The sequence below is a fragment of the Homalodisca vitripennis genome, unplaced genomic scaffold (genome assembly GCF_021130785.1).
Source record: "Homalodisca vitripennis isolate AUS2020 unplaced genomic scaffold, UT_GWSS_2.1 ScUCBcl_1401;HRSCAF=4979, whole genome shotgun sequence".
Lineage (NCBI taxonomy): Eukaryota > Metazoa > Arthropoda > Insecta > Hemiptera > Cicadellidae > Homalodisca > Homalodisca vitripennis.
The window spans coordinates 40348-54336 of NW_025777582.1; the positions used below are offsets into that span (position 1 = coordinate 40348).

The 13989-nt window shown below is 34.8% G+C and overlaps 1 protein-coding gene across 2 annotated transcripts in view; it reads left to right on the forward strand.

The window, feature by feature from the left end:
* Positions 1-13989, forward strand: part of LOC124371459 (G-protein coupled receptor 143-like) — a 51545-nt gene that overhangs the window by 27238 nt on the left and 10318 nt on the right. For both annotated transcript variants that reach the window (XM_046829790.1, XM_046829791.1), the window contains exons 6-7: positions 4125-4251; positions 5789-5989. In XM_046829790.1, coding sequence (XP_046685746.1) covers positions 4125-4251; positions 5789-5989 — 328 coding nt within the window. The remainder of the gene's footprint in view (positions 1-4124; positions 4252-5788; positions 5990-13989) is intronic.

A 13989-nucleotide genomic window follows, 5' to 3' on the forward strand; every position in this document is an offset into this window, starting at 1 on the left:
CAAGTCCATAATTTAACATCTGACTTGGTCATTTTTGTAAGTTTTCTCTCAGGTATATTGACACATGCAGCATGGTACCACAGTAGGCAGTGGCCTGTGCACTTTATACCAGCGTATTTGACTCCAATTACCACACTCACCGCAGGGAAAGTTTGTTGGTGCCATTATATAAAAAGGATAGTCCAGTTTATATTAGGGGGAAAAGAAGTTATTACTACTATAAATTAATAAATGGTAAATTATAGCCAAGATTTCACTGTGAATTTTAATTATAGGATTGCAAGCTCTTGATAATTATTGTTGTTTATAATACTGCAGTACATGAGTTCTACTGTTTTTTTATTCTAGATTTGGCAGACTTCTAGTGGTCAGGGTAAAAATATGTCAAATCAATAAAGGAAGCTGTTTTTTATACTAGATTTGGCAGACTTCTAGTGGTCAGAATTAGTCAGAGGTTGAAAATAAATGTGTTTTGATTTATGGGTAATCAACTCCTTGTCAGCCAGATAGAAGCAGTACAGTGTTAGTTGTACTGCAGTCAGCTAAAAGGTGTTGTCGTAGCATAAGCACTGCTGATGCCGGTATCTGGGGTCAGCGGCCTTGTTACATATGGTGTAGCACTGCTGACACGGTAATCTGGGTCAGCAGCCTTGTCACATATGGTGTAGCGGCCTGTGAGGTTGTCTTGATGGTATTAAGATAACAGTGACGTGTTTAGTCGCTTATGTGTTGGCAATTTCTGCGACGTTCACAGTCAACCTTTTGTTTTATTATTACTACTGCGATCTTGTTAAGGATAAAATTAAATGTAGTTTATTACAATGAAGTTGCTATAAGAAGAAGTTATTTTGTTATTGAAAGTGAATTACTGACTACAAGATTGGCAGTGTCAGTTGCTTCTGTAATTTTTTTTTTAAAGTTGTTTCTTGATGATAATATAATGTTGATTACTTACAAGTGTTCCAAGGTAAAGATTTATGTGCAAGTAATAATAATTTGTTGGGGTATTACCACTTTAAAAACACTACTTTCTTGGGAGACACTTCACTAGAGACTGTAGTCAGTCAGCCATTTTGAATAGTCTTGTGTGTCAGGTGTGTTCTTCCGTTCTCCTGGCAGCAGGTTGAACAACTTCACTCCAGCATATGTTGGTTTTTTGCTGAACAGACTTAAGTGATGAGGTTGTAGGACAAAGTTGGAGGCATGTCTCGTGTTATGGTGGTGTATATCTTGATGTCTTGGTTGTAGACGAGTAAAGACTGTGTGCAGGATAACTTCTTGCATATACAGTGCCACCACCGTTAGAATTTTAAGTTCAGTAAATGCTGTTCAGCAGCTTTCTCTTCATCCAAGACTTGCAAGACATCTAACAGCACATTTTTGTTGTATGAGGACTCTTTCTAAATTTGCAGAAGTTGTTCCACCCCATGATGCTACGTCATATCTTATGTGCGAATCAAAAAAGGCGAAGTAGGCAGTTCTTGTTACCTCTGGAGTACATATTTGATTGAGTCTACACAGAAGATAGGTTCCCGAACAGAGTTTCCTGCACAGCTGGTCTACATGTTGCTTCCAAGATAAATTGGAGTCAATTACAATGCCAAGGTACTTTGTGTTAGTTTTAAGGTCAATACCAATTATTCCTATATCTACATCCTTGCATTTTGTTTTAAAGACTACTTGGACAGTTTTTTCTTTGTTAAGAACCAAGTGATTAGGAACACAGTATTCTTTAGTAGCGGTAATGGTGTTGATCACGTCTGTGTTGATTAACGTTTGCTCTTTATTTTTTCCTGCGGTTGTAATGACAGTGTCATCTGCATACAGTATTGTTTGACAGATTCCTTGTAGATGACTTGGTAGATTTATTCAAACCAGTATTTTACCATATATTTTAGTCTCTTTGCAACCATTGTTTGGCGTTGGAAGTTTTTTAGCGTGTTAAAGTCAACATAGCTACTAATAGCAGAGTATGAATTGATTTCATAAAGTTTTGGTTTTTAAATTGAAGCTTAAGTAACCTAACCTGAAAAATTACATAACCAAGGAAAGTCTGCAGAAGTAGGGATGGATCCAGACGATACGATATTTCAGACAACATTTACGTCAATAATAATATGAATAAACTGATTGAACTACTAGAAAACAAATCATTGTAAAACACTATTAGATTAGAGAAGCGTTTTTCCTTATCATACATAATGTTGTATGTTATTGTGGATTATATTTCCTTTTAATCTCTCCTAACGGATTTTTCTTTAACATCAACTTTTGTTAGTACAGATCAGATGTTTATATAACGGTTTGTTTACGTTTCAGTAAATCAATTGGAAAGCATAAAGCATGCGTGATGTTCTGTGACGCGAAACGAAAGTTTTTTCCCCGTGCAAAACATACATCCATAGCCCACCAAAAGAAGTAGTCACTTCAAAAATATTGTATTTTTATCATCATCGACTTCATTGTTTTCACCATCACTCAGTCTGCAAGGCACCAAAATCGGCCTCTAATCTTCACTATTCCTGCACTCTCCGCCAGCTCTCCACTCTTTTTCCTATTCCTCTTTATCCCCTTCAATTACTGTTTCTCTTGGGAGTATTCCACCATACTTTTTACATATGAAACTATCAATGCAGTCATTCTTTCTTAATTCTCATCACTGGTTATTCATAGCAATTCACAAGGTTTGTACCGTGTCTGAAATACCAATGCTGCGGCACTCAAAAGAAGAGGTAGAGTTAGGCCTGACAAGCCCTCTCTACCACTCAACCTCATTGTTAAGTGATGGAAAGAGCTACAAATAAAATTAAAAGACTAGAGATCCTGACTCGGAGGACCAAAATATTAAGTTCACACAGAGATGCACAGAGAATACGGTTCAGAGGCCAAAATGTTACATGGAGAGATAACTAAAAAAAAATTAATAAAAAAATAAAAATTAAGAACATCTGGAGTTAAATAAAATTAAAAATTAAGAACATCTGGAGTTGGAAGGACGGGTGAGGTATAAGGTATAAAGTGTGCATTTGAGGATAGATGCCAACTCACCGATGTTGATCTTGGTTCTTGCCTCGCTTCATCCAAGGGGGAAGAACTTTCGACTCCTCCAGGGCTTTCAGGGCTGCAGTGGATTCATGGAAGAACAGGTCACTTATTTTCACTGAGAATCATCCCTGGCATCGGGGTAAGAACAAGTTTGGAGAGGAGCCGTCACGAGAACAATGGGTTTTGACTTGTTATCTCTGATGGTACACGATACAAACACTTCTAACGAGTACAAGAAAGAGGGCAACTAAACACAAGACGGCACTACTTTACCGAGAGAAAACAAAGTGGGAGACTTTGGAATGACCGTTACCGTACCATATCACCTCCGACTATACCAGCTGTCTGGGTAATTGACACTAACTATTCGGGTGTCCAAGGGACGCTCCTGGACAGCAGACAGACAGACAAGATCATGCGATATCTCCACTAATGAAAGGACAGTCTGAAAATAGGTCTAACAGTCATTTGGATAAGCTCACGAATGTTGATTTTGGCATAGGAATGCCCTAAACTATTTGGACAGTTATCAAAGAGTCTATTAAACATTAAAAACAAAACCCTAATCTACTCGATATATTGCAAATGTTATACATTCATAAAATGCAGAAAACAAACAATAATTGATTACAAAGTAAAATTTTAACTTATTATTCTTATAATAAAATGTAGGCAAAATTACTGAATATGCGTTTTTGTTCATTTAAAAACAAAATTGTAAGCTTGACTCTCATATTACATCCCTCCTTAGGAGTTGCTTGATATCCTCGGTTTTGCTTGGTTTTCTAAACCTATTTCTAAACCTGGGTCAGTGTTGTTTGTTCTGTTCACAGTAAACTTCATGAAATAGTTCCAACATTATGCACAGGTTGATGTAAATTATGCTTATTACTGCTGTAAGTTGCCAAGAAATCATTTTCAGAATTGTGATCCCAAGATGAAATAAATGTTAAGCTGAACCTGACTTATCAGTGTTGTTTGGAAACGCCAGGATGTTTGGTGACACTTTACACTACTGCTTTAAAGTTAGGTAGGTAGTGATTGTGTTAATCTAATTAACATTTTTAATTTGCTTGTAGCTGCCACAACCTAGGCCCTGACGAGAGTGCTTTCCTGAGGATCCTGCCTAACTATCTACTCACATACTTGCCCATGGTGACGGTCATGGTGGCCAACCCCATACTGTACCTGTGTTCTCTACGATCGGTGAGTACTTTACTTCAATATGCAATAACTCGTGTGTTACCTTTCTTGAAAAGTGTAATACTTGTTGGATCCACCTGACATTTTTGTATGAATATATAACTTTACAGTTGAAAAAAAAAGTTTTTTGTAAAGTTTTGCGAAAAAAGTAACACATATTTTTAATACGTCGAATTTGTTTTATTTTTTTCATGTTACTGTTTTTTACTTTGCTTTTTTTTAAATAGAAAATATTAAATAAAAAAATTGCATTATAACTTTTGTCACTATCGTTATTATATGGTACAAATTCTGATTGGTATTTCTTGCCTTCTCGGACGGGGTTTGTTTCTTTCTATTAGTTCTCTTTCCTCTACAAATTGTCCCTCATCACAACACACTTTCTCACCAGACCTGTTGTTGTATCCTCCTTATTTGTAAGCAGGATCATTTTAATGTATCGTTTTCTTGGTAGTTTTATTTTTTATTACATTGAGTATTATATCTTTCTTTATTACCACCTGTTATGCTGTTCATAAATTTCACCTCACTCACTTCCACTTTACACTTTTCAATCTTCTGAGTTGTCCGGTTCAAGTGTGTTTTGGGTTATGCTTATGACCCATTGTGAACTGATAGACGATATAGCCATGGGTTAACTTTCTGCTGTCATTGTACGACAACGGTTAAGTTATAGAGATTTAATTTGCATCAGTGTAACCCCCTGATGCAAGAATTTTTTTATGAGTAAGAATTCATGTTCAATAGTATATATATATATGTTGGGTTATTTTATCAGCTTTTACAGTAATCTAAAGGTTGCATGTGTGCTGACTGACTCATCATTGTGAGTAGTTTTAATTACTTCAAAAACACTATTTTTTATAAAAGTACATATAATATTAAACTTTCAATTAATTATTACAAACTTGTACACATTCTATACATTTGAAGTATCATGACAGTGCATTTGACACAAACACTTATTTTTCGTCACAGGTGTCTCTTAGTCCTTATAGGACCTTTCCACCTTCCTCACTTATGATTTTGGCCCCTGATATCCTTGGAGCTGAGGAAATAAGCTCCTAGGATTTTTTTCTAATTTTGCATATGGCAGTCATATGTGTTCCGCTGATTCTTCTGATTCTCACAGAGTCTGCATTCATCAGTCTAGCTTAGACTCACCTTCATCAGATGTTTCCTGAGAGGGCCGTGTCCTTCAAGATCCCTAATACTAGTCGTATATCCTCCTTTCTTTGATCTAGGAGTACTGATGATACTTTTGCGTAAGGAGAGATAAACGTTTTCAATTGCGTAAGTCCTGAAACTTTTCTCCAGGTTTTGGATCTAATTCCCTTTTCCCAATTATTTACTAGAGCTTTTTTGTAGCAGAAGGATTCAAACACGTTACAATACAGCCAATAAAATTATAGAACCTATTTTATTTATCATGTAGCATATGTATTTTTTAAATTTGTTAGGTGGACCCCGAAAACTGGCTTATTATTCTGAAATGTTACCGTTCACTAGATGGTTAGTAAAGTGAGTTTTTCTGACGTAGGTGACAGACTTAATAACCCAGAGTTTGGCCCAGTACACTCGTAAGGAGAGGGCTATCATTGATGCAGTCAAGGTCAAGTTTGGACTGATATTGCTGGCATTCTACATCTGTTGGCTGCCCAACCTCATCAACAGTCTGTTCCTGTGGTTCGAGTGGTTCAACCTACCAGCACAGACTGTCTATGTCCTGCTCTACATTATGGTAACGTACCATCTTACCTTATCTATTAAAAATGATCTAACACTGAATGTAAGTAATCTGAAACAAACGCATACCAGACTCCAGGTCAGCGTGGGAGGTTTCGCTTTCGACCCAAGCGAACATCGTGGCCTGAAGAGCAGCAGCTTCCAATGGACTGATATTTCAATAAAATATTTTTTATAGAAACCATATATGAGATACTAGCTCCTTACATCTAATATCTTTTTAAACAATATATATATATATAATCTAAATCTAGGAAACGGCTGCAACGATTTTCATGAAATTTAGTTTGCGGGGAGTTTTGGGAGCGATAAATCAATCTAGCTAGGTTTTATTTTTAGAAAACATTGTTTTATCCGTGTTTTCAACCAATGAAAAACTGCTACAAAGTCTATATTTATTTATTTTTTTATTATTTCTTTGTTTACATTCTATAGTAAATGACATCTGACGTATCATAACAAGAGTAGTAAACTAAACATCACATCTGATGTTTCATCAGAAATGCCAAAGAGTAAAAATAAAAATGTTTGTGTAAATTAACGAAGATTCAAACCGAAAGGAAATTTTGATTGTAATATAAGTTGATGAATTTTACTCCTTTTAAAATTAAATCTATTTATATATTTCATATACTTCATCCCACATGTACTGCTAAAGTCAAATGCCTGCAAACCTTAACTAACATTATAGGGGCAGAAAGTTGTCATGATTTAGATGTTTCAATGTCTACAGGATTTTCGGCAGTGTGCAGCACAACATGTAGCTACCGAAAATGATGAGCAATGAGAATACCGATTAGAAGAACAAAGATGTTGATACGGAAGCCGTCGTAGAGCTTTAGAACTTAATAATTATTTGCCGATATATAAATGTGCCGTTACTGCAACTGTGCAATATTACACCGTAGGACCATTTTAAATGCTGTGTATCCATTGCGGTGCATTGCATTTACCTGAGGAACAGAATTCTAATCGCATGAATAGAAATTCTTTTGATGACTGTTGTGTGCATGGACAAATTTTAATGGAGCAACCAAAATTTTCAAATGAATTAGTACGTCTTTTTTTTAACCGTCACCCATATTCGGAAGAGTTTCATAAAAAATAAGAAACATAAATGCATCTTTTGCACTAGCATCCTTTAACCCTTTAATGAGTAATGACGTTCTGGAACGTCACTACATCATTTGTTCATAGGAGTAAGGGATGTGAAACATAATACACTCCAAAAATAGTAAGAAAAATTTTGTTTTATTTTTTAATGAAAATCAGATATTATTACTATAAAAAGCTTACATTTACTTTTGTTGAGAAAACACAAAGGCTAAAATTTGTTTTTTGTGTGAAAGTGCTCGAAACATGGATGTATACACAGTGGCACACCACACTCTTTACATTTAAAACGTCGTATCCTTCCTCTTCTTTTCTCTGCTTGAGGAATGAGAACAGACGTAGCATCTCTTTTGTGTCTTCCATGTCTGACCTTCTGGCGTCGGCAGTGGGCGGGGGAAGTGTCTGACGGTCAGGCGGAGCGGATGTTGGTCTCTGGTAGCGGCTGGCAGCGGCACGACCCTCGGCGCCGCGGCTACCAGCCTTTCCTTTGCTGCGTATCTTCCCCACGTTGGCTGCGTCAATTTGCTGCGTATTGGTTTTTTAGTGTTGTTTGACGCCCCATGTAGTTGTGCACCATTTTGTTACGAGTCCCACGTTGCAGTGCCATTTTGCTCCGGATGGTGTTGGTCTCCATCTTGCTCAAAATCTGCCCAAAGCTAGCTGCGTCCCCTTGGTACTGCTTGGAAACTCTGCCACCTTCCAGATAAACAGTTTGCTGTCCCAATCCTTTCCCAATCACTATTCAAATGTGCTCCCTCTCATTGGTTATGTAAATTGCTTCGTGTTGGCTAACTCATACTATTCCAAGTTAATACCAAATTACTATCAGTCTTTCTATTTTCTTTTTATTATTTTTTCAAAGCTTTTTTATTTAAAATTTTTAGCAACATGTGCTTTATGACGTCATCAATATACAAGTCATTTATCCCACAATTGGCTTTTCTGCGTAATTCTATTTAGTACTTTTGTAAAACACGAATTTTGGTTATGTTTACTTCATTTTAATTAATTAAATCTCTTTTCCCGTATAAAGTTTAATATATTTCTTCGTTATTAATTAAATGAATCTCAATTCCGACAACATGTGATTCACTGACGTCAAAGTCTGCCGATTCACTGACGTCACAGTCTGCCCAATTCCCCGCGAATATTCAAATGTCGTAATTTGACCTGTTACACAACCCCCAAATATAAATTCATCTCATATTTGTTGTCAATTTATATTTCTCCTCCAAGTAATTAAATTTTTTAATTTTTGTTCAATTAAACTGTTATTTAAATTTCTTCATAATTTTGTTAACACTTGTAAGAGCATTCATTTAAAACAAAGTAAAATATCAAAGCAAAGCAAAATGCTTGCAATTATTACACAAATTACAATGTATATTTAAATCAACTACAAATTTCAAATGAATGTCCATTTCACATAACATAATGTTCAATACAAGTTAACACTATTAGATTATACACTCACAAGTTATGATGATACACAAATACCTTGTAAAAAATCCTAAACATATTCTTACTGATAAACAATATTGTAATATCCTTATATTGTCATCTCCTACTGGAAACATATTACACACGCTATATACTATATTACATTATCCTTGTCACATCTTATGCTAAATATTTATACAACCTTATACTAATCTGACTATTATTGTCAGTTATAAAATAAAATGCTTTCATTCAGCATCAGTATGTTCATTCACACTTGAAGAGTTTTCATACTCTTTATTCTATGAACCTCTTTAGTTCCCTTACATTACGGATCCCAAAGAATTCATTATTGTCTAGTCTGGTTAATGCATATGCATTTTCTCTTTTAATGCCTGCGATTACATATGGTCCTTCATAAAGTAAGAAATATTTTTTAATCTTCTTATCTAATGCATTTGATAAAATATGGTTTTTTACTAATACTTTGTCACCTATTCTATACTTAATTGGATTTAATTTCTCATCATGTCTTTTATTCCTTTTTTCTGCCTTACTTATTAAGTTTTCCCTTACCATTCTAATTTTGTTCAAATGATCAAATTTACATTCAATTGGAAACTTAATTATTTTACTTAGAAAATTATCAGATCTTCTTCCAAACATTACTTCATATGGTATCGCTTCAATGGTGTCCTGTACTGAATTGTTTAACACATGTTCAGCAAATAACAGAATGTCAGGCCATTGAGTATGTCTTTTTATGACAATATATCCTACAAATTTTATTTACTTCTTTATTTGTCCTTTCCACTATTGAACTTTGTGGGTGATAAGGTGTACTGTGATAAACTTTGATATTTAAGTTATTAAGAGATTGTGTTCCACAAATTTGAATTAAAACATGGACCATTGTCGCTGACTATTGCTTTTCATTTTTTCCTACTTGAGGTATAAACTCTTTAGTTACTTTACTTAACACTTTAAATGCCAAGTCGGTCAGAGTTGACCGACGCCTATGATGTTTGTACAGATAACTGTCGGCCGCCATACCTGACCGACAGCGTTGCTACGCAACAGACAACCATTATGCCCGTCCTGTATAATGCACTACACTCTAGCGGAAATTATCAAAATTACGTGGACCTTAGAATGACATTGGCTATTTACAGGAACACTGTTTCAGTTCAGATACGCTACAATAAAGTGCTGTTATATGGCTCGAAAGATAGGAGTATTTCTTTAGCATCTCGTCGGCCAAAGATGACCGACAGATGTTTTTGTAATTTTGGTGTAACATAATTTTTGTTATTTTATTGTAAAAATAGTAGTGATTATAGCAAATACTATTACCCTGTGTTGCATTATAAAATTTAAAGGAAATCAGCAATTTGTATGGTGCTTTTCTTGTTTTTTAAGATTTAAAGATGTTGTTTGTAAAATAATATACGTATTTATGCTGTAATAAAATATACGTTTTATTATTACCCACACAAAAAAAGTGTTAATTAATTATTAATCTGTAACCGAGAAGGTTACTTACATGAATATCATAATGTACAGTATTATTTAGAATTATACTGTCAGGAATAAATATTCATACATAATTCAGAACATTACTACAAGCTTTCTTATAGCTTCTTGTAAAGTTGGCTTCCTTATACCTAAATTACAAAATATAATTAACACTTTGTGACATAAGGTTTTTGTTAACTTACCACAAATGAATGATCTAATTTTAATGTCATTTCTACATAGTAAATTTTTCATTTGTGAATGTCCTTGAAACATGTTTCACATAAAAATGGTTTGTCAGGACACACGCTACAAAATGTAGTGACTTTTGTCATATTTCTTGGCTACACTGCGGCCTCTCTGTTCGGACAGTTTTTGATAACACATTTTGCAAACTTTCCTAACTCTGTGTTTTTTTGCACCTTCTCCAACCATAGCAAGATGATGTTAGATAGTGATGCCCAGTCCTTGATACTTCAGGAATGCGTGGCGTTTCCTGCAAACACATTAAGGAGCAAGCTAGCTGTTCTTTGAATTTTGTAATCGAAATTAAGTGCTTCTTTTTAGCATTGGGAGGTTTTTTTGTTTTTCAAAAATGTATTGTATGCCAACCAGCTGTTAACCACAGAAGTACCAAGAACGAGTTCTTCACCTACTTTGTTGGTACCATCTCATAGTCTTTCTCACAGCGGTGCTGTAATGAAGACATCTGATCAGAAAGATCTATGCCTACTTTAGCCTTATTGTAGGCTGTGACAACAAGTGGCTTTAGTACAGACGGCTTGTCTGGGTTTTTGGATGGAATTTCTACATATTCCGGTTTGTGCAACAGTTGACAACATTAAAACCTTCTCGTTTATCCTGCCACTTAGTTATAAGGACCCCTTCATCATTTTCTAAACAAATCATTTCTCCTTTCTGGATTTTTTCTTTTGTCAAGTCTTTTGGAATGCCCTTTCGGTTTCGTCTTAAGGTTCCACAAAGATGAGTTTGTCTCGATAACAAAGAGTTTGCTAGTTGAACAGAGGTATAATAATTGTCAACATATAGGTTGTGGCCACTGTTCAAATGGTTTGCCATGAGCTCCATTACTACAGAGGTAGCTACTGAGTTGTCTGTTGCAGCAACGGTACCTTTCCCCATATAAACTTTTATACCATAAGTATAGCCAGTTTTGTCACAAAGTTTAAATATTTTAATACCGTACTTATGAGCTTTACCAGGTATGTACTGGCGGAAAAGTAACCTACCACGGCATGTATCATTGTCTCATCGATGACAAGGTCTTGTTCGGCTTCTTTTAGGTTAAAAAACATACCATTTATAATAGAAAGCAAGGGTTTTATTTTGCCGATACGCCCATCTCTTTGCAGATTGTTGTTATCATTGAAGTGCCAAAAGCGTAAAATTAATTGGAATCTATTTCGGCTCATTACTTTTGAGGCACCTGAGAAGCTGTACAAAGCATTTGTGGACCAATAATCACTTATTCGGGGAAGTGTTACTAGGCCCATGTACAAAAGTAGGCCTATAAAACTTTTTTCATTTCTTCTGGATTGGTGTCTCGCCAATCTTTAAGCCTACTCTTACGGCTCAATCGTAATTTAGAAAATTACATCGTGAGCATTCCGATTTGTTTCTGTGACCATCAGATCAATGACATCGGCATTAAGACACTGTTCAAAGAAGTCGATCGGTTTTGAATCAATTAGTGGTAATAAATTTGAATGTAGGCCTAGAGTTAAACTCAAAGATCTGCTGTTTACCTTCAAAACTATGCCAATTGTCACCTTCGTCAGGAGTACTGTTAACTGTCGTTATGGTATTATCAACATCGGCGTCTGTGTCTTCGTTTGCAACCATAAACTCATTTTCAGCAGCTTCGTCCGAGCCATCACTTGGTTGAAAGTCCAGGGTCTGAATCCGTGTCGTCAACCACACTATAGTCCATGTCCTCAACACTTTCATCTTCACTTAATCCCGCAAATAAATCACCTTGAGATGAGGGAAGGTCAATTATTCTGTCAATTTCCGATTGTCGCAAAGGATCGCCCATTTTACGAACGCACTTCCACTTTCTAGGCTAAAAGCTTCAAAACAATAGCAGGTTGATGAGGAAAAGGCGCGAAAGTACAGTGAGGTGTCGTCCGAGAGTGATGTAATACACAGCTGACTACAGCTGCAGTACAATCCAGTGAGCTATTCTGCACTACCAACCACAAAAAACGTAATATCCCACACCTAATATTGTGTCATGTACGACCGACGGCATATTTTTATAGTGTACTATGTAACTGTAAATGATCGTGTCGGCCAGGAATGACCGACGATGTAAAAACGTTATATATACAAAAAAATTATCAAATCACAATGGTAAGTGACCAACTAACAGAAAAAACATGAATAGTTCCTAGTTTTAGCCACGGATAATTTTGGCACTCTAACGCTAAAACAGAATATTTAGGCTTGGCATCTAACGTGTTAATACACTTCTACTGTTTGGTTTCTTTATGGCATATAATTTCACAAATTTTGAAAAAACATCTACTATTGTTAATATGTATTGTACATTTCCTCTTCCCTTTGGTAATGGGCCTATCAAATCTATTGACACCAAGTCTAGTACATTCTGAGATATTATATTCATTTGTCTACCTTCTTGTCTTACATTCCCATGTTTACTCTTTTGGCACAATATACACTTTTTTAAACTGTTCTTTTACACTTCTTTCCATATTCTTGAAAATACAATACAATACAAAGTATATTGAATATTTTATGACCTCCTAAATGTCCATATTTTAAATGTGTAAAATTAACTAAATCCTTTTTAATACCTTCTGGAATACATACTTTCCATACATCACTATTTTCATCCTTTCTCTTAAAAATTATTCCTCTATACTCCATAAATATTTTATTTATTTTTCCATAATGAACTCCTTCGCTGTTATTTAAGATATTTTTTATATCTCTCAAATACTCATCCTGTTCTTGTTTTTTATCTAGATTCTTTATATTTCCTTTATCTCACTATCTTTAAAACCTAAATCAATTTTGTTGTACAAAACCTTGATACTGTATTTTTCTACTGAATTCTGACTATCCTTTTGTGTAGTCCTTGACAGTATGTCTGCTGGAATGTTCTCTTTCCCTTTAACAAATTCTATTTCAAGATTAAACTCTTGTAATGCTAAAGCCCATCTCAACAATCTACCATTTGTTAATTTACAACTTTTTAAGAATGTCAATGCTTTATGATCTGTTCTCATTATCACTCTGGGATGTCCTATTAAATATGATCTAAATTTTTTGCAAGTTAATACTACAGCTAACAGTTTCCTTTTCTGTGATCGTGTAAAATTTTTGCGCTTGTGTATTTGCCTTGCTATAAAATGATATCACCTGTTCCTCATTGATTTCATCTAACTGATATAATATTCCACTAATGTTAAGGCCACTTGCATCTGTATTTAAATAAAATGGTTGTTAAAATCTGGATGTTTTTAAAATGACTGCATTTAAAAATTCTGTTTTAATTTGTTCCAAATGCCTTTTCCTCTTTTTCTGTCCACTTCCATTCTATTTTATTACTCAATAAATGATTTAACTGTCCTATTAAATAACCATAATGTCTTTGAATACTTTGCATAATACAAACATAATCCATTAAACATTTGTAGTTCTTTTATGTTTGTAGGTCGTTTGAAATTCACTATCTGTTCAATTTTATTTTTATCCATTTTAATTCCTTCAGCTGAAATAATGTATCCTAAATAATTTATCTCTTTTCTTAAAAAATTGTGATTTCTTTAATTTGACTGTTATTCCTCCTTCTTTTAATCTACTTAAGACCTGGTCTACATGTTTTAAATGTTCTTCATATGTGTTTTGAAGTGATTAATATATCATCCACATATGTAGTTA